This window comes from Geotrypetes seraphini, chromosome 1 (genome assembly GCF_902459505.1).
Source record: "Geotrypetes seraphini chromosome 1, aGeoSer1.1, whole genome shotgun sequence".
NCBI classification, from domain to species: Eukaryota; Metazoa; Chordata; class Amphibia; order Gymnophiona; family Dermophiidae; genus Geotrypetes; species Geotrypetes seraphini.
Genome location: NC_047084.1, coordinates 247,924,296 through 247,951,811, shown reverse-complemented (window position 1 = coordinate 247,951,811; position 27,516 = coordinate 247,924,296). Strand labels below are relative to the sequence as shown.

The 27,516-nt window shown below is 41.9% G+C and overlaps 1 protein-coding gene across 2 annotated transcripts in view; it reads left to right on the top strand.

Moving 5' to 3' along the window:
- The window catches only part of CC2D2A (coiled-coil and C2 domain containing 2A), a 190,976-nt gene that overhangs the window by 9,726 nt on the left and 153,734 nt on the right, over positions 1-27,516 (top strand). For both annotated transcript variants that reach the window (XM_033948896.1, XM_033948903.1), the window contains exons 4-9: positions 939-1,030; positions 2,720-2,821; positions 5,868-5,966; positions 12,224-12,400; positions 21,789-21,954; positions 25,303-25,439. In XM_033948896.1, coding sequence (XP_033804787.1) covers positions 939-1,030; positions 2,720-2,821; positions 5,868-5,966; positions 12,224-12,400; positions 21,789-21,954; positions 25,303-25,439 — 773 coding nt within the window. The remainder of the gene's footprint in view (positions 1-938; positions 1,031-2,719; positions 2,822-5,867; positions 5,967-12,223; positions 12,401-21,788; positions 21,955-25,302; positions 25,440-27,516) is intronic.

Below are 27,516 nucleotides of genomic sequence, written 5' to 3'. Positions count from 1 at the left end.
TGGGGCATGAGATGTAAATGAAGTTGCAGTAGTCTAGCATGCTGAGGATCAGGGCTTGGCATAGGATTTGGAAGGGAAGGGTGTCAAAGTAGGAATGGATTGATCATAATTTCCAGAGTACTGCAAAGCCTTTGTGAACCACAGCAGCGATTTGGCTCACCGTGGTCATCTTTCGGTCTAGAGTCACCCCTGGGATTTTGATAGTGGACTGTAGCGGTAGGATTTTATCCCTGACTGTGATGTTTTCCTCCTTGAGGTTCAAAGGGTTTGCGAGGAAGAACTTGTTTTTATCAGGGTTTAGTTTCAGTTTGTATTTCATCATTCAGTCTTCCATTGTTTGGATAACCCCTTCGATTCGCTTTGATTCATTTGAAGGCAGAATGGGTATTGGGAGGAGGACCGTGATGTCATCGGTGTAACTATAGCTCTTAACACCCGATGAGGCTAGGTGGTTCCCTAGCAAACATATGTATATGTTGGAACAGGATTGGGGACAGTGGGGAACACCAAATTAAATTAAGCTATATAATGTTTCAGTAATACAGCTTTTGTAAATAAAGTTAGAGAGAAAACCTGCCCCTTGATAAACTCAACCAGAGTCATGAGAGAATTTATAAGCAGCCATGAGTATGGGTATCTGATGCTCATTTCAAACTTACAGTATAAATAACTGGTGTAAATATAAAAGCAATTTTGTGTCTATAACAGATACACAGCTATATAATTTTGTTTTTGTGTTAATTATTCACTGTTATGCGTTGTTTTTATATGTAGACCACTTTGGTCAGTTTTGTTGTATGGATAGGAAGCAGTTAACTGTGTGTAATAATTTGAATAATGTACTGTACCTATAGCTTTCTGCTTTGTATGTAGGCATTTGGCCTTAGAGAAGATAGCATCTGTAAATCTAAGCTTGGAATCTGTTTTCCCTGTTACAGAACTACCTCCATCCCCCATCTCTACTCCAAGAACAAGCTTTGCAGAATTTTCTATGAGGGAACGGATGCGGGAGAAATTAAAAGCTGCAAGAGTAAGTTAGTGGTTGCACAGGTCAGAAAAATTACCTGCAAACTGAATGTCACATATTGAGTAGGCCTAAGTTCTATGTCTATCTGAATTTATTTTGGATTTTACCAAGGTCTTTTCTAGTGCAATAGGTGTGTCATTCTGGATGGATGAATAATATCCCAGTGCTTGTGAGCCATGCAGAAGGAATCCACTCCAGCTTTTGAATCCCTCCTCCTTCACTAGAGAGCTCTACTGCCCCCTTTAGTTTTTCCTTTTGCACTCGAGCCAGAATGAGTCTTTCTGATCTGCTCTGTTTATTTTATTATTTTTTGGGATTTTTTTGTGGTATTTTGACTGATTTTGGTGCTAGTCATGGGTCCAGCTCTGCCTGTGTGGAGGAGAAAAAGACTGAAGTCTGCAGTTGACAGGCCAATTCCTATGTGGTACCTGTTGGCAAGCCTGCAGAAACCTTTTGGAGCTCAGGGTCTGTTCCCCTTGTAGCATTGCTCGACTATTGTATTGAAGGAGCTTGAGCACAGGCTTTTGGGCATCCGTAGGGGGCTCAGTGGGGTCTCACAAGGTGCTGAAAGCATTTCACCTCCCCCCTTTTCATGTCTACGGGGGTTTGTGGCTCAGTCCGACACTGGTCAGACTGTCAGCCCAAAGATTGAGCACTGGAGGAGCATTCCGTTTGAAGCAGTAATTTCTTCTCCTAGATCCAGCTACCTTTGGAACTGAGGCAGGCTGCAGCATATTTCCACCACAGGTCACAGTGAATAAGGTTGTTACAGCCTATGGGAAAAATCAGGAGTGGGGGAGGGATTAGTCTGTAAAACCTGTTTTGTAAGTTTCTGCCTCTTAGCTTAAGTTCCCCCACCTCTAAAGTCATAAAATCACTGTTTTTTACATTTTGTTAAAGTGTGTTTGAGCAGTTTTTTGTGGCGTCCATCTTCAATTTACTAACTAGCTCCAGAAGCTTCAGATCACCTTGTTTTGCCTCAAAACTGGCACGGATGGAGTCCTCAGACTCCCTTACCCCTAATTCATGCCAGGTTTGTGCTGGATGGGCGCCCAAAGATCACCCTTGCACCATGTTCTGTGCAGCATTTGAAGGGGCATGAGCAGTCAGCTTGCTCTCTAGGGCTGAGGAATGGTCGGGGAGTCCATTGGTTGGGACTAAATCCCTTCTGGAGCCCCGGAATGGCGATCATTCTAGATGTAGGTGTTCAGAGGTTGTGGAGCCCAAGAGACGCAAGCAGGAGTCTTCTAAAGGAGACTTGGCACTACCTAACTCCATATTTTCTCTGGAATTTGTCAATCTAATGTGGAGAGCCTTTCAGAATAGCCAGAATCTCAAAGGAGAATCGGGCAGTGCACCAGAAGGTGCATGAGGGGTCTGGGGCTCCCAGGTCGCATCTACCTCATTTTCAGAGGCTGGCCAGGATCTGGTGGGCCTTTCCGAGGGAGACTCAAAGGATAAAGGGTCTATTGCTGTGCCCTTACTGTCATAGCGTGAGCCCTCCTTGTCGGGAGAGATGGGGGTTGCAGGCAGGTGCATGGTGTCAGATACCATCCATTAAAATCACCAATTTGCTTTAAGGATTTTTATCAGCTTAATTTCAAACCATTTATTTCTAGAAATTAAACTGACTAATTATGGTTAGCATATGTGTTTAAAATAATAGTTTGTTTTTTTTCTTTGGTGGTGCAGTCAAAAGCAGAAACTTCTTTAGAGCACGATTCCCCCATTCTACTACCTCGGCGCTTTCAGAGCCTCAAAGATGGTGAACCAAGTACAAAACTGGAAGAAGAGGTGAGAAAACCAGTGAGACAAGTTTCAGCTTTTCTGTGACATTAGAAGGTGTCATTTTGGAACTCCTTACCTATCCAATGAAGACTTTATTAAATGACCCGACTTGGGCCGTGTTTCAGCAAGACTGCCTTAATCAGGGGTCCATACGAACATATCAGAGCGTGGTATAAACTGGTTAATACAGGGAGTGTGTGGTCAATGGTTAGAACTACAGCCTCAGCACCCTGAGGTTGAGGGTTCAAATCCCACACTGCTCCTTGTGACCCTGGGCAAGTCACTTAATCCCCCATTGCCCCAGGTACATTAGATAGAGTGGGAGCCTACCAGGACAGATAGGGAAAAATGCTCGAGTACCTGAATGTAAACCACTTAGGCTATAAGTGGTGTATAAATACTTATATAAATAAATGAATTAAATAAATACTTTGCGTTTATAAACACATCAGCCAAGCATTTCCAAAAAGAAGTGTTGTTTAAAATAGCTTCGTCACCAAGACTGCAATAGCATGTGCTAATCATTAGCATGAGCAAAATCTAATCTAATCTAATACAGTCAAACCTCGGTTTGCAAGTAACCCGGTTTGCGAGTGTTTTGCAAGACAAGCAAAACATTCTCACAAACCGAGTGTTGACTCGATTTGAGAGCCCCCCCCCCCCAATAACCGGCATCACTCCCCCCCCCCACTCAAACCGGTACCTCCCGCCCGAACAACTTAAACTTACCACTACCACCCCCTGGTCTGGCACCGGCGGAGATCTCCGAGAATCTCGGTGAGAGGGAGAATTAGAAGTCCTTGAGCATGCGCAGATGTATGCTCAAGGCCGGCAGAAGCAGGAAGATCTTCTAGCGGCACCGGTTGGGGGGAAGCAGCGCCGCTGGCGTCGGGGGGGGGAGGAACGTTGGGGGGGGAACGTATCAAAGTGAGTTTCCATTATTTCCTATGGGGAAACTTGCTTTGATATACGAGTATTTTGGTTTATGAGCATGCTTCTGGAACGAATTATGCTCGTAAACTAAGGTTCCACTGTATTTGTGTGTCGCGCACACCTAAACAGGCTCTAAGCGACTTGAGGAAGGAAGAAGTAGGGTAGGGAGGGAGGATGGAGCGGAAGGGGGATAGGAAACATAAATCCTAGGCGAATTGAGCAAAGGTCAGGTGCTTATGACGATCTTAGAAAAATGTAATTGTCGAAGAGTGAAGTTTTCAGTAAAATCTGTCGGTGCACCTTAGTAAAAGGGCACCATTGAGCCTTAAATCTTCACTAGGCAATCAGAAATCGCATAATATGTAATTAAATCAGACAAAATAGTCGTATTTTAAACAGTCTTCAACTGTATCCTCACCCACCTGTCTGATACTAAATGCTCTCTGTACTGTTGAATTTGGGAATGGTGGGGCGGGTGGGGGTTGGAGGGCTTAGGGAGGGTGTTGGGGGAGAAGGACCATTGGGGGAGAAGGACCATTCCAGGAGGGGTCTTCTTCTGTAGCCATTGAGAACATAAGAGTCCAGAACCTGAAGGCGGGTTGCTCCTTTTTTTCATATGACAAAACATTACTTGTCCTGTTGCCATTGTTTTGTGTTTTCTTTCTTGTTAATAAAAAAAGATTTAAAGTAAATCAGACAAAATGGGCCTGTAACGCTATAGAAATAATTAATAGTAGTAGGAGTAGCACTTAAAGAACTGTTGTCAGTATGAAAGCCAGATACATTTGCAAACGTGTTGCCCAGGGGCAGGAAAACGTGAAACCCTTTTCAGCGAGTTCAAGTTGGTTTGATTCTTTTTTTTTTTTGTAAAAAATTTATTATTTTATAAAACTACAACAGTGTAATACATTTGTTACAGAACAATTATTACAGAACTATTTTTATAGAATACACAAATTCATACAATTAATCATAAAAAATATTGTTTTACTCACCCATCCTTCTTATCAACTAATAATAATATCAAGTAAGTTATTATATATGAATTACAGTAGTGTATATCATTTATTATAAAATAATTATTACAAAAATTTGATATATATATATATATAAAAATTTACTTCAATTACCTCCCACCCTCCCGGATGTGTAGTGATCAAATCAGAAAATAAAATTCTTATTGTGAATCAACAAATAAAGCCAATGGATCCCATATATTGTTAAAGAGAACACTGTGCCCTAAACATTAAGTTGGTTTGATTCTTGATTTGATCTTGTTTGTTTGAAATAGCACAACTTGTGGTAAAATAAACCCATCTTAACAGTAGTACACATTGGTGAATTCCCCCTTAGTGCACGAAAATGTCCCATGAGTGCGCTCTAAGCTTTAGTAAAAGGACCCCTGTGTATGTAAACCAGGCATGCCTTCTTATTATTCTTGAGCATTGTATCAAGATCTCATACTTATATTGTATTATGTTTTTTTATATTTTATGATAGTCGATATTTTTCATTTTTTGTGGCTTTTTTTAGCCCCCCTATTTTACCATGGTATGTATTCCTTTTTTCTTCCTTTTCCTGTTCTTTTTATCATTATCATTATTATTCTTTTTATTTTTATCTTTTTTCTTTTAGTCTACTCTGTATGTCACGTTTCATATGTTATCTTTAAGGTTACATTAGTGTAACTCACACCAATTTATTCATACTTTCATTCATCTTCAGTCTGAATAATTTATCCTTTATTTTCTATCTTTCTTTAGCATGTTTTTAAAGTTGCATGTCATCTCCTTCTCTTATATTTGTTTTCACATCATTTCACCACAATCTTAGACAGCATGGCATGACAACACCTGTTTTGTCACATATACATATCCTCATAGTATTTTTAATAATTTTTATATTGTATCTGTATTTACTAGGACCCCTGACGAAGGTTTGTCCGAAACACAGACCGTGTCGGGTCCCTTTATTGGTAAAAGGGTTTTATATATTGTGTTCTTGTCATATTAAAATTTGCCTGCATCTTGTACACAGTCTGCAGTTTTGTTTTGTTTGCTTCTAATCAATAATCTATTACATTAAAAAAGGCATACTTTTTTTTTTTTTTTAAACACAGTACGATAAAGAAGAATTACAGAGAATACAAGGCAAAGGATCTCATTTTCCCACAAGAGTAAAATTTCATGATGTCAAAAGAGTCCAGCACAAGCCACATGTAAGTTCCTAGATTTTGAATGATTTTAAAAGTATGGTTATCAAGATAGAGAAAAGGAAAATAATTTTTTAATTAAAAGAAGGCTTTGAATACACATCTTGCATTTTTTTTGTTTTTTGTTTTTTAGTTTTAAAGTGCAAGACCTCATTATAGTACAAAAATCGGTGCTCTTGCTTTGTATCTCTTAGAATGTATAGTATTTTGTTAGTAAAATAACACTTGAACTTTTCCCAGTACATTCATCTAAATAAACGTTTTAAATTTTGTTTTCATGTATTGATGCAGTTGTGCTATAAGTTCAGCCTTGTTCTTTACTTTTGTCTTTTTTTTTTATTTTAAGAGCATTTCAATGACTTGAATATGTCCTTCTTTCATACTCCCCAAACTGTTGAAACTTATTCAAGTGTATGGTTTTTACTTTCCTATCAAATGTTGGAATTTAGGGCCTGAGTCTATATAAGACACCAGTCTCAGCTGCTGAGAATTGCTTGCTAATCATGCACCAGTGTCCGATACAGAATCGCGTCTAGTAAACCCATCTACCTTTAAGGAACAGACACCTACCTCCCTCCTCCCCCCCCCTACACACACACACATACAATTCTCTAACCGGTGCCTATGTTAACCAGCAACTGGTTGATTGCAAAGATAGGCGGCTCAGCCACCTTTCTTTGCTGAGAGATCCCTTGCCATCAGCTGATCGCAGTACAGGAAGTCCCAATCAGTTGAGCTGGCAGGACTCTCTGAAACTGTGGCTTCAGGGAGTCCTGCCAGCTCAGCTGATCGGGGGAAATTTCCTCTGCCATAATCAACTCAGCCAGCTGCGGTGGGCAGAGGACCCCCTCCCCCGACACCCATGCCTGAAATCAGCAGGACGGATGTCCACTCCCTCCTGCCTGACACCCCTCAACAACCCCTGAGATGGGCCTTAGGCACTTGGGCCTGGGCCAATCATCCTGGGATGCACTGGGAGGGGCCTAAGACTCAGTTTGGTTCCGATACCAAAGATCACTCGATTGGCTGCCAGATGGCGGTAGGACACCTACTGCCACCTAAAATTGGGACACACAGTTAGAGAATCAGGCCCTTATTTCCTAATTTTTTTCATTGTTTTATACTTGGTTAAACTGCCTTGATCTATGTGACATATTAGGTGGTATAGCAAGTCTGATTAAAAAAAAAAAAAGAATTGTCAGGTCTAAGCAAAGTATATTTAAAAGCCTATAAGAATGCATATACCACAGTTTGTAGTCCCACTTATCAGTTTCTAATGCGTTCTTAATAGGAAACTTGAAAGAACACTAATTAAATTATATCACTGGAACTTTAAACTAGACATGTTCCCTTTTCATATAATTGCAATTTATTAGTCACTAGTCTTTAAGCCCGTTACATTAACGGGTGCTAGAATAGAGTGTCTGTCTGTCTGTGTTTCTCCTTGGCTGCTGTCTGTGTCCTTCTGTCTCCCTCCCCCTCCCCCCCGAGCAAAGCTGTCTGCCCCCAGCACACACCTCCCGCCCAAAGCAGCCCCTTTTCCCTCTCCCTATCTCTCCATGGCCCCTTCTGTCTCCCCCCAGCACACCCCTCCCCCAAAGCAGTCCTCTTTCCTTCTCCCTGTCTCTCCATGGCCCCTTCTGTCTTCCCCCAGAGTAAAACTGTCTGTCCCCAGCACACCTCCCCCCCAAAGTAGCCCCCTTTCCCTCTCCCTATCTCTCCATGGCCCCTTCTGTCTCCCCCCAGCACACCCCTCCCCCAAAGCAGCCCCCTTTCCTTCTCCCTGTCTCTCCATGGCCCCTTCTGTCTTCCCCCCAGAGTAAAACTGTCTGTCCCCAGCACACCTCCCCCCCAAAGCAGCCCCCTTTCCCTCTCCCTATCTCTCCATGGCCCCTTTCCCTCTCCCTCTGGCCCCCTGAATTAATCCCCCTGCTTACCTGGCCTGCTCCTCTTCAAAGCAGGCCGTGATCGTGGTGGCCGGCCCCAGCGAACTCGCAGGCCACTCCCCAACCCGGAAGCACGCTCCCCCCCGACGCGATCCCGTGCGTCAGAGGGAACGTGCCACCGAGGCCGGAAAGCGGCCCACGAGGCCCGCCAAAGCCGGCCATGATCGCAGGCTGCCCCGAAGAGGAGGATCAGCGGCAGCGACAGCAGCGGTGAGCGAGGGCGGGAGGTATGGTCCAGCTTGCTTCGGGTTGGTGAGGGTTGGGAAGTCTGCTGAGCTTCCTTTGGGTTGGTGAGGGCGGGAGGAGGGGAGTGGCCAGAGTGATCATTGGCCGGGTTCTAAAATGGAACACGGCCACGGATCACACACCACGGCTGCAGTAAAAGCGCATGCGCCACTAACCTTTTATTATATAGGATAGTAATGCAGAGTTCTTGTAGCCATATCACTTCTGTAGAAAACTGGATTCTTTGTAAGCTGTGATGCCTACACGACAGCACACATACTTTTTGTCACACTGAAAACATTTTAAAAAGGCTGAGGACAAGAAAGTACACACACAAGGCTTTTAATTTAATTTCATTTTAGCATGTATAATCTACTTTACTATCAAGTTCTAAGTGGAGAACAATCAGTCTACAAAGACAAAGACAATAATCAAAACCTAAACATAGTTCAAATGCACTCAATTTCATATATAACTATATAAAATGCTGGCAGAATCCAAGTCACAGGAACAGGATTCAACATCAAAAATGATTTTTGAAAAGCCTATTTTCACTAGGCATTAAACTCTTAGGGCTCATTTTACTAAGGTGCGCTAGCGTTTTTAGCGCGCACTAAAGATTAGCGCACACAAACCACGCCCTAAACGAAAAATACTAATGTAAGCTCTATGGAGGCATTTAGCGCATGCTAAAACTACTAGCATACCTTAGTAAAAGGAGCCCATAGTCCATGGTTAATCAAATTTCTAGAGATTAGGAGTTTCAACGTTCTGCTTCCCTTTAATTATATTCATATTAAGTGTCTTTTTCAGATGACACACTAATGAGTGGGAATTATCATTCTAACATCATTTGAAGATCTATGAGCCCTCCTTGGTTGATACAGTTGAACAAAGGTTTTTTTTTAGATAAGCAGGGGCCAAACTGTAGAGAATTTTAAAAATCAAAGTCAAAATTTTAAATTCAATCCTACCTTTATATAGGGAGCTAATGTAAATTGTTCAACAATGGAGTGACGTGATCAAACAATGTCCTCCCCGGGTCAGTTTGGCTGCTGCGTTTTCCACAATCTGCAGTCTCTTTACTTGCTTCTCTGGAAGGCCCATAGTAGAAACCTCTACTACAGCTTTGTAAAAACCAGGGTTAATTTCTTCTTTAAGGGATATATCAACTCTTTCTAACTTAGGAAGTAATTTTGATTGCTCTGTGATACATTCCCTACCCACAATACATTTGTCTTATCTGGATTTGTTTTCAGATTCAAAGAACAAAACCAAGCAAATAAGTCATCAAAAACCTCTTCCATAAGAGAATAAACTAACATTAAATTCTTCCAAGGGAACAAAAGAGTAATATCATCTGGGTAGGAAAAGTATATAATTTTAAAAGGTAGTAAAACCTTTCCCATAGCCTAATTTAGAAATTAGATCGTATAGGGGAGAGTGGTAAACCTTGGGAACCCCACACTTTCTGACCCAAGACTGAAAGTCACTTCTGCTAGAGCGCATAGACAAATGTGTGTTTCAAAAATCCAATGAATCAAGCTAAGACTGTGCCAGCAACACCCATTTCATGGTTCACCAGATCAAAAGTACTTGAAAGATTTATTTATTATCTTTAGCATTTATATACCACTTATAGTCTAACCCCTCTTTTAAGAAACTGCGATAGCAGTTTCTAGCACGGAGAGCTGCGCTGAATGGCCCGTGCTGCTCCTGACACTCATAGGAACTCAATGAGTGTCGGGAGCAGTGCGGGCCATTCAGCGCAACTCCCCATGCTAGAAACTGCTATCGCAGTTTTGTAAAAAAGGGGAGGCCTAAGTGGTTTACATTCAGGTACTCAAACAATTTTCCCTATCTGTCCCGGTGGGCTCACTCTATCTAATATACTTGGGGAAATGAGGGGTTAAGTGACTTGCCCAGGGTCACAAGGAGCAGCGCAGAATTTGAACCCACAACCTCAGGGTGCTGAGGCTGTAGCTCTAACCACTGCGCCACACACTCCCACATTTAGCCACATCACAAAACCTGGAAACAAAAAAATCTAGTACATACTTTGCAGCTGCTTCTGTAGAGGAGTTTTCCAACCCTGTCCTCAAAGCACACACAAACCGGTCTGGTTTTTAAGCGATCCACAACTAATATATGCATGGGAGAGGTTAGCATATACAATTGGAGTAATAATTAATCTATGGCAGTTGGTGCTTTCTTATGAATGGTTTGTGTCCCATACATGGTCATTCATGGGCTGGGAAGGGCATCAATAGGAACTCTAGTTCTTGGAACATGAAGATGTTATTGGCCAGACTTTACAGTAGATATCCTACTAACAATGGGATGGTTGGATAGGCTGGAGTGAGCTTAGATGGCAACTTCAGCAGTTAGAACATAGGACAATGCCAGTTGGATTTTAGTCTATGGCCCAGAAATATCAAAGAAGAAACAAGTTAATTTAATCATGTATTTTTAATAAGAATAACTAATGGGCAGACTGGATGGACCATTCAGGTCTTTATCTGCCGTCATTTACTGTGTTAGTATGCTGGCTACCATGGGTTTTTCTGTACATGTATAATTGGTGCTACCCATGTCTAGATACCTGCACTGACCGGGTATTCAGTGGCCATCAAAAGTCATTAGGGTACCATTATTCAGCACCAGTTGTCGGAGCAATTTAAGGCAGCCGATGGTCTGATTTAACTTACCTAAACATATATCTGGGTACTTGTACTGAATATTGGCAGAACTTGGATGACTTCTGGCTCTGCCTTATCTCCGCTCCCCAGTCTGCTGAATATAGTTTCCTGGGCCCAGTTAGTGCCAGTTATCTGAGTTGCAGTTGCTGCTACCTGGATAACTAGCTTTAAATATTGACCCCCCTCCCCCCCCCCACACACACACTGTCTCCAGAGTATGCAGAACTATCCCATGTATGTTCGTTATCCTAATCCTGGAAACCTAGCTGTGTAGTTATACCTCTAAGAGAGGTTCAGGGAAACACTGCAGTGGAGATGCAAAATACATGAATATTTTGTATGTGTTGCTGGCCTGAATCTTCAAAGGGGACTCTTCATAAAGTTTCTCTGTAAACATTATTTTGAAAGCTTATTGGATTTGATTTATTCTCTTCCTTTTGCTCTTTTCTGTTAACAAAAGAACATAAGAATAGCCTTACTGGGTCAGACCAAAGGTCCATCAAGCCCAGTAGCCCGTTCTCATGGTGGCTAATCCAGGTCACTAGTACCTGGCCAAAACCCAAGGAGTAACAACATTTCATGCTACCAATCGAGGGCAAGCAGTGGCTTTCCCCTTGCCTGTCTCAATAACAAACTATGGACTTTTCCTCCAGGAAATTGTCCAAACCTTTCTTAAAACCAGCTACTCTATCCGCTCTTACCAAAACCTCTGGCAATGAGTTCCAGAGCTTAACTATTCTTTGAGTGAAAAAAAATTTCCTCCTATTGGTTTTAAAAGTATTTCGCTGTAACTTCATCAAGTGTCCCCTAGTCTTTGTAATTTTTGATGGAGTGAAAAATCGATCCACTTGTACCCATTCTACTCCACTCAGGATTTTGTAGACTTCAATCATATCTCTCCTCAGCCAACTCTTTTCCAACCTGAAGAGCCCTAACCTTTTTAGGCTTTCTTCATACGAGAGGAGTTCCATCCCCTTTTATCATCTTGGTTGCTCTTCTTTGAACCTATTCTAGTGGGTTTGGACAATTTCCTGAAGGATAAGTCCATAGTCTGTTATTGAGAGAGACATGGGGGAAGCCACTGCTTGCCCTGGATTGGTTACATCGAATGTTGCTACTCCTTGGGTTTTGGCTAGGTACTAGGGACCTGGACTGGCCACTGTGAGAACAGGCTACTGGGCTTGATGGACCTTTGGTCTAACCCAGAAAGGTTATTTTTAAATTCTTATATTAACAGAAAAGAGCAAAGGGAATAGAATAAATCAAACCCATTAAGCTTGTAATGAAAAGTTCACATGTTTAGATATAGTGTTAATCAGGACAGATCTCCTATAGCACAAAATAGTGCTTTCGATATATTTATTGTAACTTCTGTATTGTATTCTGTTCTTAGGTCCATACTGGGTTTCCTACTGCAGAAGAAGCATATAATTTCTTTTGTTGTAATTTTGAACCTGATCTTGATGAAACGGAAAAGCCCCAAAACAGAGAATCAAGTCAGGAGGAAGAAGAGAGGAACAATGAAGGTGCCACTGAGAGCTCCCCACAAGAACAAGAGGAGGGGGAAATGGTATAAAATTATTCAATTGTTTTTCAAAATTGTGCAACCATATTGGCTTTAATACCTAAAGATGTTTGAGATCCGTTTGGACAGTGATTGCACAGGATCCTTAAGGCTCCTGTACAAATATTGTAGTTTCTGTGGCTTCTTGTGTTTTGGCTGTAGACTCATGGTCAGAGCTGCCAAGTCGTACGGAGGTAAATTCTTAAAAATTTAGGTGCCAGCTTAATGCACGCTAAGTTCCAATTCTATGCACCTAACTTTAATCTAATCTAATCTTCGATTTATATACCGGGTCATCTCCCAACAGAGCTCGACTTGGTTCACCGGTAATTAAGACTAGAGAACATAAGAAGAAAAACATGACAGAAGTAAGAGCTGTTTTATTATTATATCGTTGATACTGTAGTTAAGCCGTTTAAATATTGTGTGAACAGCAGAGTTTTGCATATAATGGAGGTGACGGGCATGCAAATCTGCCCTATGCATATTCATTAGGGCTATCCTGAAAACCTGACTGACTGGTGGTCCTCCAGGACAGGTTGGGAGCCACTGGTGTAAAGGATAAATAAAATTGGAGTTGGTAAAGGCCCATTTGGCACTCCCTGCCAAAACAGCCAGAATGACAGCTGCCTTGCCCAAGTCACACAGGGGACAGGGGCCCTTTTACTAAAGCTGCAGCAAAAGTGGTCTTGGTGCACGCCTCTTAAGCGGGTCTTTCCCACACGCTAAGTGCCGTGGCCTGTACATTTTCCCATTTTCTGAATTAGTGGTGACACACTAATTTTGCCATTAGTGGGTGGCCATTAAAGAATTTTACTATGCGAGCCCTCCACTAACACATACAGTACTTTGTAGGCAGTAAGGACCCACACACTAACCTTGTACTAATCAATTAGCACACGGCAATGCCTCGCATACTAACTGATTGGTGCTGTCACACCCTCTCTCCACTCCCTACCATGTTCCCTTAGATGAAAATTAAAAATATTTTTTTAACACAGTTTGTGTGCAGATAGGCAAATTTACTGTGAGATGCCAGAGCATGCCCCTTGGTAAGCCTTTTTAACGCACAGTAAGCGTACTCTAGCGCTTACCACGGTTTAATAAAAGGACCCAATAGTGAGAGTGCTCCTCTACATAAGATTGAAGCCTATCAAAACTTAATCCCATAACCCTATTCCTGAAGCACACTGACAGCCACACATGGTAAATAGCATCAAAGGCAGCGGTCTGGCCACATCATTTGATCTGAATAGTGTTTTTGGAAGCTTGAGCAAACAAATTTTTTTGTATTCATTGATAGGAACACAGGATGAAAACCTTAGCTTTAATGTAGGTATGCTGAAAAGTGGAGGGCAACACCAGTCTCATATAAAGGGAGTGAAGTCTACACTGAGGTTTTCTTTTTTTCTTTCTCTGTATCCTTCTGCTGGTAGGCAGTAGTGCTGCCTGATTCAGGAAAAAAAATTTTGATTCAATTCAGCCTATTGAATTGGTTTTTCGATTCGATTTGATTTGATTTTCCTGCCCAATTGGGTATTCTATTTCAAACATCCTGGTGGGTTTATTTTATAGTCTCTTCACCCCATTTGCCTTCTCCTAACTACACTGGCGCTGTGGTGTAAACAAAATAAACAAACAAAAAAGACTTTTAAATCCTAGCTCACGTTTGCGGTCTAACACCAGCTCTGGAAGGATACACGTTTCAAATCTGACATATTGTAATCACAAAACAGAAAATGAAATTAGTTTTTCTACCTTTTGTTATCTGATCATTATTAAAATCTTGTTGGTCCCAGGCTCTGGTTGTCTTCTGATAACTTGCTTGCAAGGGTCTCCTTCTTTCTTCTTTCTCTGTGCTATCCATCCATCTGCCATCCCTGTCCTCCCCTTCCATTTCCCTTCCCTCCCCAGGAGGTCTGGCATCTTTCCTTTTTTTGTCTCCCTCCACAGATCCACCTTTTCTTAATTACCCTTTCATCCAGCATCTATCCCCCCTTCCCCACCACCCCAGGGTCCATCATCTCTCCCTTTCTGTAACGTTCATTCCTAAATCCCATGGTCCATCATCTTTCTCCCTATCCTCTATTTTCAAACCCATTATTTCTTCCCCCTCCCCCCCCAAAGTCCGGCATATGCACGTCTCTTTGAACCCTCCCCTCCCCTTCCCTCCCTCCTTCTGTGTACTGAAGGCCTGTCCCCCCTTAAAGGTCTACATTCCACCCCTGAAGGCCTGTCCCCCCCCTTGAAGCCCTGCATCTCCCCCGAAGGCCTGCCTGCATCCCACCCCCAAAGGCCTGCCTGCCCCCCTTAAAGGCCTGTCTCCCCCCCTTGAAAGCCTGTCCCCCCCCCCTTTGAAGGCCTGCATCCCCCCTGAAGGCCTGTCCCCCCCTTGAAGACCTGCATCCCACCCCTGAAGGCCTGCCTGCATCCCACCCCAAAGGCCTGCCTGTCCCCCTTAAAGGCCTGTCCCTCCCCCCCGGAAGGCCTGTCTCCCCCCTTTGAAGGCCTGTCCCCCCTGAAGGCCTGCCCGCCCCAACCCAAGGGCCTGCCCACCCCATCCTGAGGGACTGCTCGCCCCACCCCCCACCCCGAAGGACTGCTCAACCCCCCCCGACCTCCCCGCACCGGCATTTACCTTAACGAAGCAGACTGCAGCAAGATCGCGATGCCAGCGATCTTAAGTTTGCATTGCTTCGGAGCTGTTTCCTCCACCGCTGTCCCGCCCCTCCTCTGATGTCAGAGGAGGTGCGGGACCGCAGTGGAGGAAACAGCTCCAAAGCAGTACAAAGATCGCTAGCATCGCAATCTTGCTGCAGGCTGCTTCGCAAAGGTAAAAGCCGGTGGGGGGAGGCCAGAGGGGGAAACGAGATGCCGGGGGGGGGGAGCCGGACGCCACGGGGGGGGGAACCAGACAGCAGCACTAACCGGCTGAGGCTCCCCCCTCGCCTTCTAAAGCAGGTGCGGCAGCAGCCAGCCAGCAAGAGCAGCGCTGCCGCTCCTGCTTTAGGGGGGAAGGGGGGGAGGGTCAGCTGAATCAGGAAGCCGATTTTTTTGTTGTTGTTGTTTTGAATCGATTCAAATTGATTCACCCGAAGTGAATCGGTGAACCGATTCGAATCGTGAATCGGGCAGCATTAGTAGGCAGACATAACCCACTACTCAAGGTTAGGAAATCAACAGGTAAGTTTAAATTTCATCTTCTCGTACTGAAGCTTCTTGTAACCTTAGAGGGGCATTTTCAGTAGTGTGTCTAAGTCCGACTTTGGACGTTTCCCGCAAGATGTCCAAAAGTTATGGTGGAGAAACATCCATTTTCAAAACCGCTAGACATCCAAATGTTTTTGGGGAAAATGACCTATTTGGACATTTTGATCTTTGAGACATCCAACATTTTTGGCCATTTTCAAATACAAAAATGTCCATGTTCAAAACCTCCAAATTAAGCCCATCTTAATGGATTAGCCACATAGACATCCCAATAGGGCAGTGAGGTACCTTAGAGGTTACTGCTGTGAACTTCATATAAAAGGTACCAAGTACATATTTCACCAGAACCCCCTTTTAGTGCATGGTGAGCCCTCCAAAACTCCCCCAAAACCTACAGGATCCACCTATCTACAACCTCAATAGCCTTTACAGCTGCAGGTGTCACTTATATGGCAGTACGTAACTTTTGGGTGTGTTTTGGTGGGCTCACCATAAATGTAGTAGTTAGAGTGACTTATGGGACTTGCTACTCCTCTCTTTGGTTCACTAGTCCCCTCCCCCCCTCCTCCACCCCGGCTACTTAAGACACATGTGTGTAGGTCTACTAGGTTTTCTTATACCAGGTGCTGCATTTCTGGAGACAGCTATGTACTTTTGTATTCTGATCTTTGTGGGGTGTGAGGGGGGGGTCAGTGAGTTCAGGGGAAGTGTGTGGAGGTCTTATTTTATTTCTGCAGTGGTTATGTGGTCACTTTTGGTACTTTTTTAACACTTATAACAGGGGTGCCCATACCTTTTGGGCTTGCGAGCTACTTTTAAAATGACAAAGTCAAAATTATCTACCAACAAAATTTTTTTAAAAACCCGCAAAGCACACTGAAAGGCAGAGAAAATGTTAATTATCATTCATATTCTAGGTTTTTTTTCAAAGAGGTTAAAGCAGATGACTGCAATGTCACCTCAGTAACAACCATACAAAAATAGACAAATATACCCGCCTCCCTTTTTACTAAACCGCGATAGCAGTTTTTATCACAGGGAGCTGCGCTGAATGCCCCGCGCTGCTCTCGACACTCATAGGCTCTCTGTGCTAAAAAACGCTATTGCGGTTTAGTAAAAGGGAGCCATAGTTCAAAATATAGACAGCAGATATAAATTCTCAAAACGGACACATTTTGATCACTAAATTGAAAATAAAATCATTTTTCCTACCTTTGTTGTCTGGTGATTTCATGAGTCTCTGGTTGCACTTTCTTCTTCTGACTGTGCATCCAATGTTTCTTCCCTTCTTTCAGCCTCCTGTATGCTTCCTCTCCTCCAGACCTCATTCTCTCCCCAACTTTTTCTTTCTTTCTCCCAGTCCCAGTTCTTTCTGTCTCCTTGCCCTCCCCCAAGCCACTATGTTTGCTGCCGTCATCCGGGAACAGGCCCCCAAGCTGCCGCTGCCATCAGGGAATAGGCCTCTAAGCCACCGCCACCCCAAGCTCTCCCTGCAGAAGCATCGCACTGACCAGTATTCTGCTCCCTGACATCAATTCTGACGTCCGAGAGGAAGTTCTGGGCCAGCCAGGCAGCGATTGGCTGGCCCAGAACTTCCTCTCTGACGTCAGAATTAACGTCGGGGAGAGGAATGCTGGTTGGTCCGATGTTTCTGCAGGGAGAGCTTGGGGCGGTGGTGGGGGACGTCAAAGAGAGAAAGGCTGATCTTCTCGGTAGATTGGGACAGCAACATGAGTCTATCACGGAACCCAGGATGGGCTCCGCGATTGACTCGTGTTGCCTTCTCGATCTACCGGTCGATCGCAATCGACATATTGGGCACCCCTGACTTATACCCTATTAAAACAGGTCTAACTCAAAATGTATAAGTTCTGTCTAGGACGTCTGCCAAAACATTTGATTATCCCTGCAGGACATCTAAGTCTAAGCCTGCTCAGAGCTCACACAAACGCAACTCATAACACTCCTCCCAGCATGCCCCTTTGAGCTCCGAATGCATAGTGGCTTAGAAGTCTTGCTGGACGTCCAGAATGTTGGTTTCGATTAAGGTGTCCAAGTGCCGACATAGGTGAGTTTTTGGACATTTGGATGTTTGATTATGAGCCCCTTAGGCTAGTCCCACCTTGGGAACATCTCAGAAGCCCTGCTTGTGAGGGCACATGCCTTATAGACATATGTGCTTACTTTTACATATGCAGAAAGTGATCAGTAATCAAAAACCTCATTTCCTTGGGTAAAATCACATTTCACCTTTCCTTTGAAAAGGACTTGAGATGTTTTTAGTATTAGTATTAACCTATGTGTTTTTTTGTTGTTTAGCCTGCATTCAGCTTACTTGTATGCCTAAAAACAAAACTATTAAAAAACTGATTATATATGTGTAAATGTATGAATATATATGCACTTAAACCAATATGCACATGTAAAATAGCTTTAAGGTATAGGTTGGAAAAGTCTGGAAATTGGGGGAAACTGTCCAAAAATCTAAATATGGATGGAAATATTTTGCATATGCATATCACCATTGTTTACTATAAATGCGCAAAAAGAATAAATATAGGCCATATTGTCTTTATCTGCTTTCATTTTTCTATGTTTCTATCTAGTTTGCCTATCCATGCCATCTGCTCTCCCATTCTCTCCCTTAGAGATCTAGTTTACCTAGCCTAAGCTTTGTTGAATTCAGATACATTTTTCATCGCCACCACGTCCAATGGGAGGCCATTCCACACGTTCATCAACCTGTCTATGAAAAAGTATTTTCTGAGCTTACTTCTGAGTCTATCCCCTTTTGCCTTCATCCTATGCCCTCTCATTCCAGATTTTCCTTTCAACTGAAAGAGACTCACCCCTGAGGAAGGCGGGTTCGCCGAAACACGGCCGTGTAGGGTCCAGTTGGTTTTTATCACAGTATTTTTTATCATTGTACTTTTTTAATTCAATTTTCATGGTTTTATATTTCAGTGTTTAATAAATTATCTCCAGAATATCTGTATCCACAGTTTTTGTTTTTGTTTTCATCGGTGGATTGTTTTCACTGTGGATCATTTTTCATTGTTTTCCTCCAAAGTATACATGTTGAGATCTTTAAGTTTGTCCCCATATACTTTATGATGAAGACTGCCAACCATTTTAGTAGCCTTCCTCTGGATCAACTCCATCCTGTTTATCTTTTTGAAGGTGGAATCTCTAGAATTGTACAATATATTTCTAAATGAGGGCTCACCATAGTTTTATATAGGGGCACCACTACCTCCTTTTTTCCTATTGGCCATTCATCTCCCCATCACCCAAGCATCCTTCTAGCTTTCTTCTTAAGATCACCACATACTATCATACCCAAATCCTGCTCCTCTTTCATGCACAAAAATTCTTCCCCTAAAACTGTAACATTCCCTGGATTTTTGTAGCCCGAATCCATGACCCAGCATTTCTTAGCATTTAAGGGCTTGATGCTAGTGTACAAATCCCTACACAACATGGTACCAAACTACATGTCAGCTAAGCTTTCCCAATGCATGCCAAACAAACCACTCCACTCCCAGGACAAAACACACCTCCAAACACCCCCTGGTCATGCCTTTCAACTACAGACCGCCAGATGACGATCCTACTCCCATTTCATGCCAAGCGACTAGAATAAACTACCCCCTCGATCAGATCCCTCGAACTTCAGGAAATCAATAAAAATTTACCTCTTCACCTAATTCCCTGCCTATTGCTTATTGGAACAAGATTCTCTGTGTAGGTTAGTTCAGATAGTACATTCATTCTATTGTATATATGGTAAAATATAGGATAAACTTATTGTATTTTATATATGGCAAATTGTAACCTGTTTTTGACTGTATCTTATGTACATTATCCTGTAACCTGTTCTGAGCTCGTTGGGATAAAAAACCAAGAACATAAGAATAGCCTTACTGGGTCAGACCAATGGTCCATCAAGCCCAGTAGCCCGTTCTCACGGTAGCCAATCCAGGTCACTAAAACCTGGCCAAAACCCAGGGTGTAGCAATAATCCATGCTATCGATACAGGGCAAGCAGTGGCTTCCCCCTTGTCTGTCTCAATAATAAACTGTGTACTTATCCTCCAGGAAATTGTCCAAACCTTTCTTAAAACCAGCTACTCTATCTGCTCTTACCCCTACCTCTGGCAATAAGTTCCAGAGCTTAACTATGCTCTGAGTGAAAAAAAATTTCCTCCTATTGGTTTTAAAAGTATTTCCCTGTAACTTCATCGAGTGTCCCCCTAGTCTTTGTAATTTTTGACGGAGTGAAAAAATCAATCCACTTGTACCCGTTCTACTCCACTCAGGATTTTGTAGACTTCAGTCATATCTCCCCTCAGCCATCTCTTTTCCAAGCTGAAGAGCCCTAACAGTTTTAGTCTTTCTTCATACAAGAGGAGTTCCATCCCCTTTACCATCTTGATCGCTCTTCTTTGAACCTTTTCTAGCGCCACTATATCTTGAGATAAGGAGACCAGAATTGAACACAATACTCCAGATGAGGTTGCACCAAGGAGCGATACAGGGGCATTATAACATTCTTGGTCTCGTTAACCTTCCCTTTTTACCATCCATTTTTAAATAATTCCTAGCATCCTGTTTGCTTTTTTGGCCGCTGCTGCACATTGGGCAGAAGGTTTCATCATATTGTCTATGATGACACCCAGATCTTTTTCTTGGGCACTAATCCCCAAGGTGGACCCTAGCATCCAGTAACTGTGATTCAGGTTATGTTTCCCAAAGTGCATCACTTTGCATTTGTCCACATTAAATTTCATCTGCCATTTGGACACCCAGTCTTCCAATTTCCTAAGATCCGCCTGCAATTGTTCACAATCCGTATGTGTTTTAACAACTTAGAACAATTTAGTGTCATCTGCAAATTTAATCACCTCACTCATCGTTCCAATTTCCAGATTATTTATAAATAAATTAAATAGCACCGGTCCCAGTACAGACTCCTGTGGCACTTCACTGTTTACTCTCCTCCATTGAGAAAAATGACCATTTAACCCTACCCTGTTTTCTATCTGGTCACCAATTCCTAATCCACAACTGAACGTTGCCACCTATCCCATGACACTTTAATTTTCTCAGGAGCCTCTTGTGAGGAACTTTATCAAAAGGTTTCTGAAAATCTAGATACACTATATCAACTGACTCACCTTTATCCACATGTTTATTCACACCTTCAAAGAAGTCAAGCAAATTTTTGAGGCACGATCTCCCTCGGCTGAACCCATGCTTACTCTGTCTCTGTCTACGTGTTCCACAATTTTATTTTTTATAATCATTTCTACCATTTTGCCCTGCACTGAAGTGAGGCTTACCGGTCTGTAATTTCCCAGATGTCCTCTGGAGCCCTTTTTAAAAATTGGCGTAACATTGGCCACCCTCCAATCTTCAGGTACTATAAACGATTTTAGTGACAGATCATTAACAGCAGGTCACTAACACAGATCACTAACAGCAGGTCAGCAATTTCATGTTTGAGTTCTTTTAGTACCCTGGGATGTATACCATCTGGTCCTGGCGATTTATCACTTTTTAACATGTCGATTTGGCTTAGTACATCTTCCAGATTCACTGAATTCCCAGCCATTCTTCAAGCTTCTCTGTCTACCCTATTGCTGATTTTGGTATCATCTGCAAAGAAACAAAGAACAGGACCCAAGAACTGAACCTTGCGGCACAGCACTGGTAACATCCCTTTCCTCAAAGCGAGCTTCATTTACCTCTACCGTTGTCACCTTCCACTCAACCAGTTCCTAACCACTATGAGGCCCCTACTGAGGGAACTCAATTTATTTATTAGACACATTCATTCAAGGATTTCTTTCTAGAAAATTCATCTGGTTATATTTTGTCTCTATTATACAACTGTTTGTACAGCTTTACTCATGGAGTGAAAAAGGTATCACAGAGTCTTTTTATTGTATCAGATATGATAAAGCTATTAATCAAAAAAAGCTGTACAATAAAGAGAGTCTGAGCAGTTTTTTTTTCTGTTTTATCCTGTTGTATCTGTTGGTTTTGTATTTGTTTTAATTTTTATCATGACCATGTATGTGATCCTGTTTCCCACCTAGATTTGTAGATAGGCAGGTTATAAATAATTTTAAATAAATAAATAAAAGAAGAAATAATCTGTACTATTTTTGAATTAATACAGGATGAAGACGAACTCTTTGTGAAAGGTAAAGAAGGTGATGAAGACTTATTCATCGTGGATAAAACGGTGTGGGATTTTCTAGAAATAAATTCTGCTGAGTATGATGGCTACCACAGTCAGCTTCAAAAAGAACAGGAATTACTGTTTACTCCTAGTGTCTTAACAGGTACTAGAGTCTTGTATTTTTTTTCTTGTGTATGTTTTATTTTAACTCTGTCAGTCAGGATAAATTTAATAATAATAACTTTATTTTTCTATAACCTATTGGCTACTAGAACAGCGAAACTAGACTGACAGCTCACCAATCTGCTGACTTCGACCACAGACTACAAAACCTTCAAAAAAGAAACAAAAACCCTACTCTTCAAAAAAATATATAAAACCAACATAACACAACCAAACGGGCTCTGAACTCCTCCTGCAATTACCAAATACTCCTTAACAAATTAGAAAATGCTCAAACTATTCCTTAAGTACCTCTTAATATCTTAACAGTATGTTCTTCTTATTGTCATAACAACTCTTATGTAATCTGCCTTGAACTGCAAGGTAAAGGCGGAATAGAAATCACTAATGTAATGTATACCACTAACACTCAAAAAGTTCTAGGCGGTTCACAGAATAAGAGGACTGGACATTCCAATGATGATACAAAACACACAGAAAAGCAGTACAATATTTCAATAGTGAAAAATACAATAAGAAACTATGACATAGTCATCAATCAAGTAACAAATTTTTTGAACAAATAGGTCTTAACCAATTTTCTAAAGGTGCAATAAGATGCAGATTGTTGAATCAGGTCGCCAAACCATGTTTGAACTTTACCTGCTTGATAAGCCAAAGATCAATCAAAATATTTTTTATAACAGCAATTTTTGGGATTAGTAAAAGTAATGATGTGAAGTGAAGAATGGGCTTGATAAATTGTAGAGAGGGCATGTATTAAATCTAAACTGAAAACTTTTTGGGAAGGAAATACTTTCCTCTTGATTTTTACTTGATCAACCAACACATGCACTCTACCTAGAGAGGATTTATAAGTTGAGAAAAGATAAAACTAGACCAGATATTTGTCCTTTTAGATCAGAATAAAGGGTAAAAGGTGTGAGAGCACATTATTGCCACAAAAGTGATAATGGCAGCTGAAAATATAAATTCCCAGTCATTGAACATTTGGTGAAAATGGACACCCATGTTTTTAGCAGTGATAATTTGGAGCTGTATGCTGTGATACTGTTCATCAAAAAAAAAAAATGATCGCTAATATCTTTTGCAGTTTAAACAGTACAGAAATGAACATGCAACTATTTCCATGTTGACTGACTGTATAGTATGTTTGTGGTATCTGGACTTCAGGAGAGTTTCCAAAAGAGAGAAAAAAACAATATCTGTAATATTATTCCAGGTGGTATTGGAGGAGATTGTGGCACAGTGGTTAAAGCTACAGCCTCAGCACCCTGAGATTGTGAGTTCAAACCCATGCTGCTCCTTGTTACTCTGGGCAAGTCACTTAGAGTTAGACATCAGAGGGAAGGCTTGCAAGTCAGCCATGTGCAGCATTCAAGAGCCGCTGCCCACATCTCTGCAAGCAACTAGCTGAAGACAGGAAGAAGCAGCCCAGCTGGATGGCCCTGAAGGGAATGAGTGTGGCCCCGGTGAGAGTAAGTGAGGGAGAGAGGGGATATCAACTTGGGACAAAGGGAGAATTGAGTGGGGGAAAGAGCACCTTTGGACATGGAAGGGGCACAAATTTGGGACAAAGACTGGAAGGCAGGGAGGGGGGCACGAACTTGGGACACAGAAGGAAGGGAGGAGCATGAACTTGGGACACAGAAGGGAAGGGAGGGGGCATGAACTTGGGACATAAGGGAGGGAGGAAGGGGGCACTAACTTGGGACATAGGGAGGGAATAGAAAGGGAGAATTGTTGGGCATGGGTGTGTGATGAGAGAGAAAGAGAATGGTACACATGGGGAAAGGAAGAAAGAGGAAAATTGGGCAGAGAGAGAGAGAGGAGTGAGGTAGAGATGCATGGGGAAGAGAAAGATTAGAGGGAGAAATGTTGGATATGGTGGTGGAGAGGGAACAGAGGGACAGATTGAAGGGGATGCAAGGGGGAGGAATGTTGGACATAATGATGGAGGGAGAGATGTAGCATCATGCTGGAGAGGGATGATAGAAGGAGAAATGTTGGGCATGGGGCTGGTGGACAGTGGTTAAAAATGCTGCACATGATCTGGGAGATGAGAGAGGGAGAAATGTTGGATGTTGGCAGTAGAGGCAATGGGAGAGATGCACCCTGGATCTCTCTCTCTTTCCCCACTCCCTTTGCAGCAAGGGAGGGAATGAGAGAAGGACAGTGAGAGAGAGAGACATGTTTCCCATGGGGGTGGAGGAGAGAGGAAGAAAAGTTGGACTTATGTAAGGACAGAGAGATGTTGGTTGGGGAAGGGAATGAGGTCTGGAGGAGAGGAAGCATGTAGGAGGCAGAAAGAAGGAAAAAATATTGGATGCACAGTCAGAAGGAAGTACAACCAAAGACTAATGAAATCACCAGACAACAAAGGTAGAAAAAAATGATTTTATTTTCCATTTAGTGATTGAAATGTGTCTGTTTTGAGAATTTATATCTGCTGTCTATATTTTGCACTATATTTGACTAATTTTCTAAAGTTGTTACTGAGGTGACATTGCATATTTTAAAGTCATCTGCCTTGACCTCTTTGAAAAAAAATGAATATGAATGATAATTAACATTTTCTCTGCGTATGTGGTTTTATAAATTTTGTGGTTACCATTATGTATTGTTAATAAGATTATATTGTGTGTATATGAAAAATGAATGGAAGAAATTGCATTACAATTAGTATCATAATTATAGGGGTGGGGTCAGGGACGGAGCTTGGGTGGATCTGGGGCAGAGCTTGAGTGGGGGTACTCGGTTGATATTTGTTAGATTTAGGGGGTACTTGGCTTGAAGAAGTTGAGAAACTGTGATATACCACAGATTTTCAAAAGAAATTTAAGTGGTTTACAATTTAAAATATTTTGGGGAAGGGAAAACATAACCAGACAGAACAACATAAAACACATAAGGATAATAGGGAAATGAAAGATTTTACCAGTACTTCCCTGAAGCTAAACATAGCAAGAATGCTATGGCACTGATAAGAATGACTCTTAAATAAGAGAACCCTAGTTTGATAGGATTTTGAGGTCAAAATTTCTTGACATATACCTCGAGTGTATAAGGTAATACAACAGTGTGAGAATCTATCTGCGTTTCCATTGCAAAGCCTTGCTTTTTGGAAGCTGACTTTTCTTTCTCAAAGTACAGGTCTAACCATCTTCTACAACTAAGGAGAAAAAAGGTTATTTTTTAGTTTTGGATTTGAAATGTGTATTTCATTGTTACACAGAAGAGAACAATATCTATGAAGAATGGTCCTCTTTGTATTTACACAAGAGTTGCTATTGTGGGATTTTGAAACTATGAATTCCTTTTCTCCCAGTACCTGCTTCTCAAAAAATACCTGAAAACATGCAGCCCAGATACTTGGAGGATGAGGGTCTGTACATTGGAGAACGACCAGTTATATCCCTAACCAATCAGAACATATTAGAGAACAGGATACTCCGGCAAGAGCAGGTGAGACACCACGGTACCTTCATGCTCTAACTTGAGTCAGATTTACTGTGTACTTTGCTGTGTTGCCCTTTGTGTCTGATTGGTAGGCAATGATGATTCATATTAAGGAATTCTTTTGGCATCCTCTGCTACAAGACTCTCTCATCTGTCTCACATCAAGATGTAGAATTTCCTGGCCATCTTATTTATTTATTTGATTTATTAATCGCCTTTATAAATAGATTCACCCCAGGCAATATACAGGTCCTATTCATCTACTTGGTCACCTACTTGCTGCTTTCACTCAAAATACTGTCTGTGCTATAAGAGTTGTTGGGACTCTCAAACATACACAAAAGACTCAAATCAAAGGGAAATAATAAAGTGAAAAGTGGAGAAAAACAGACCTCAATAAACAGCTCTTGAATTAATATAACATTCACTAGAGCTCAAGTCATCATAGGTCTGAAAAAAATCTTCACCTACATCAAAAACAAAATCATTCATCCATAACTTCAAAATGTCTTCAGTCCGTGTTTCTTAGTGAAAGTCCACAATCGACAAACTTGTAAGTGTGTAATGGCAACAGTAATGCATTCCAATCTCAGTGTGTGTAAGACACAAAGCTGAATAATAAACTTTCAGCTGTGCCACATAAGGCAGACATTAGTGGCATCCAAGCAAAAAATTGAAGAAAACAATTACTTATCTTCATTTTTGTTTTTAAAAAAATGTACTGCTTTCAAATCACTCCCGACAGGGGGGGTCACGTGTTTAGCCCCTTAACCGGGCTACATCAGGGGAATAACCGGAACACTTTCTTCACACGACATTCAGATTGCAGTGTACTAGCTTTCAAAATGGCCACACAGCAAGTATTTTGAGTGAAAGTAGTTTGATAGAAGTCTGCGTCCATTTGTTTGTTGTCACCTACTTGCTACACCATTTGCCAGCTGTTTGCCATATTGTGTTTGTGAAAATAATTGTCTGATATAATTTCAGATGACAAAGTGAAATCATCTGCACACATACATTTGCTTCTCTTTACTGGTATTATTAGCGTCATATCTGTTATTTGAATGTTCCAATATGTGTTTATTGGGTATTGTGCTGACATTGTGTTATATCTCTTATTTGAATTTCAGTGCTGTAAATTTTAAACTGTTTCATGCTGGTCCTCCTATTAGTTTTCAATTTGCTGTTTTTGAGTTTTTCTCATTTGTTGTGTTTGCGTTTGGTCTTTTTGCTGCTGTTATGCTGTTAACAAAATTGTTAGCTTTATGTTGAATTGTACTTGCTGTACACTGCCTTGGGTGAATTTCTTCATAAATACCAATAAATAAATAAAATATCATAGTTTCCACCCTCTTGCATTCAAAAAAGTGTTGTGCCTTCATGTGTGGCATATTTTTGAAGACAGGTTTATGAATCACCACATTATTCCGCTTCAGGCCTCACTTCCACACAGTTTGGATTTTTTGCAGGATGGTCTGGATAAGGGTCTTGCCCTGTCTTCATTGCAAGCGCATGAGCCAGGCATGTTTATGGATCCTATTCTCAGAAGGCAGTTGGTTTCTCATCTAGAAGTTCTCCGTTTCCTTCAATAAGCACGTCTATTATGTCTACCGCTTTACCCATCTCTTCCTCCTCGGGATCTCTGCTTGATACTTTGTGTCACTCGCACCTCCTTTTGAACCGCTGGGATCTTGTACGCTTAAGAATTTTCTCCCGTATGCCTCATCCTGTTGGTCGTGGAGAAGGGGTTGGGCTGTTAATCTCACCCTGCTGTAGATATCAACCTCTCTCCTACCTCAGTGTCACTGCTTCTCTTCATTTGAAATCCACTTTGTCCGTCGGTTTGCTCCCTTGCCTCTCCAAATAGTGGTCATTTATCGACCCCCTGACAAACCCCTGTCTTCCTTTCTCTCTGACCTTGACTCCTGGTTCTGTGTCTTTCTCAAACCTTTGTCTCCTTCCCTCATCCTTGGTGATTTTAACATTCATGCTGATTACACCTTTGACTCCCACACCTCAAAGTTTCTTGCTCTAATATCCTCATTCTGTCTTCAGCTGTGTTCCAGTACCCCCATTCACCAGA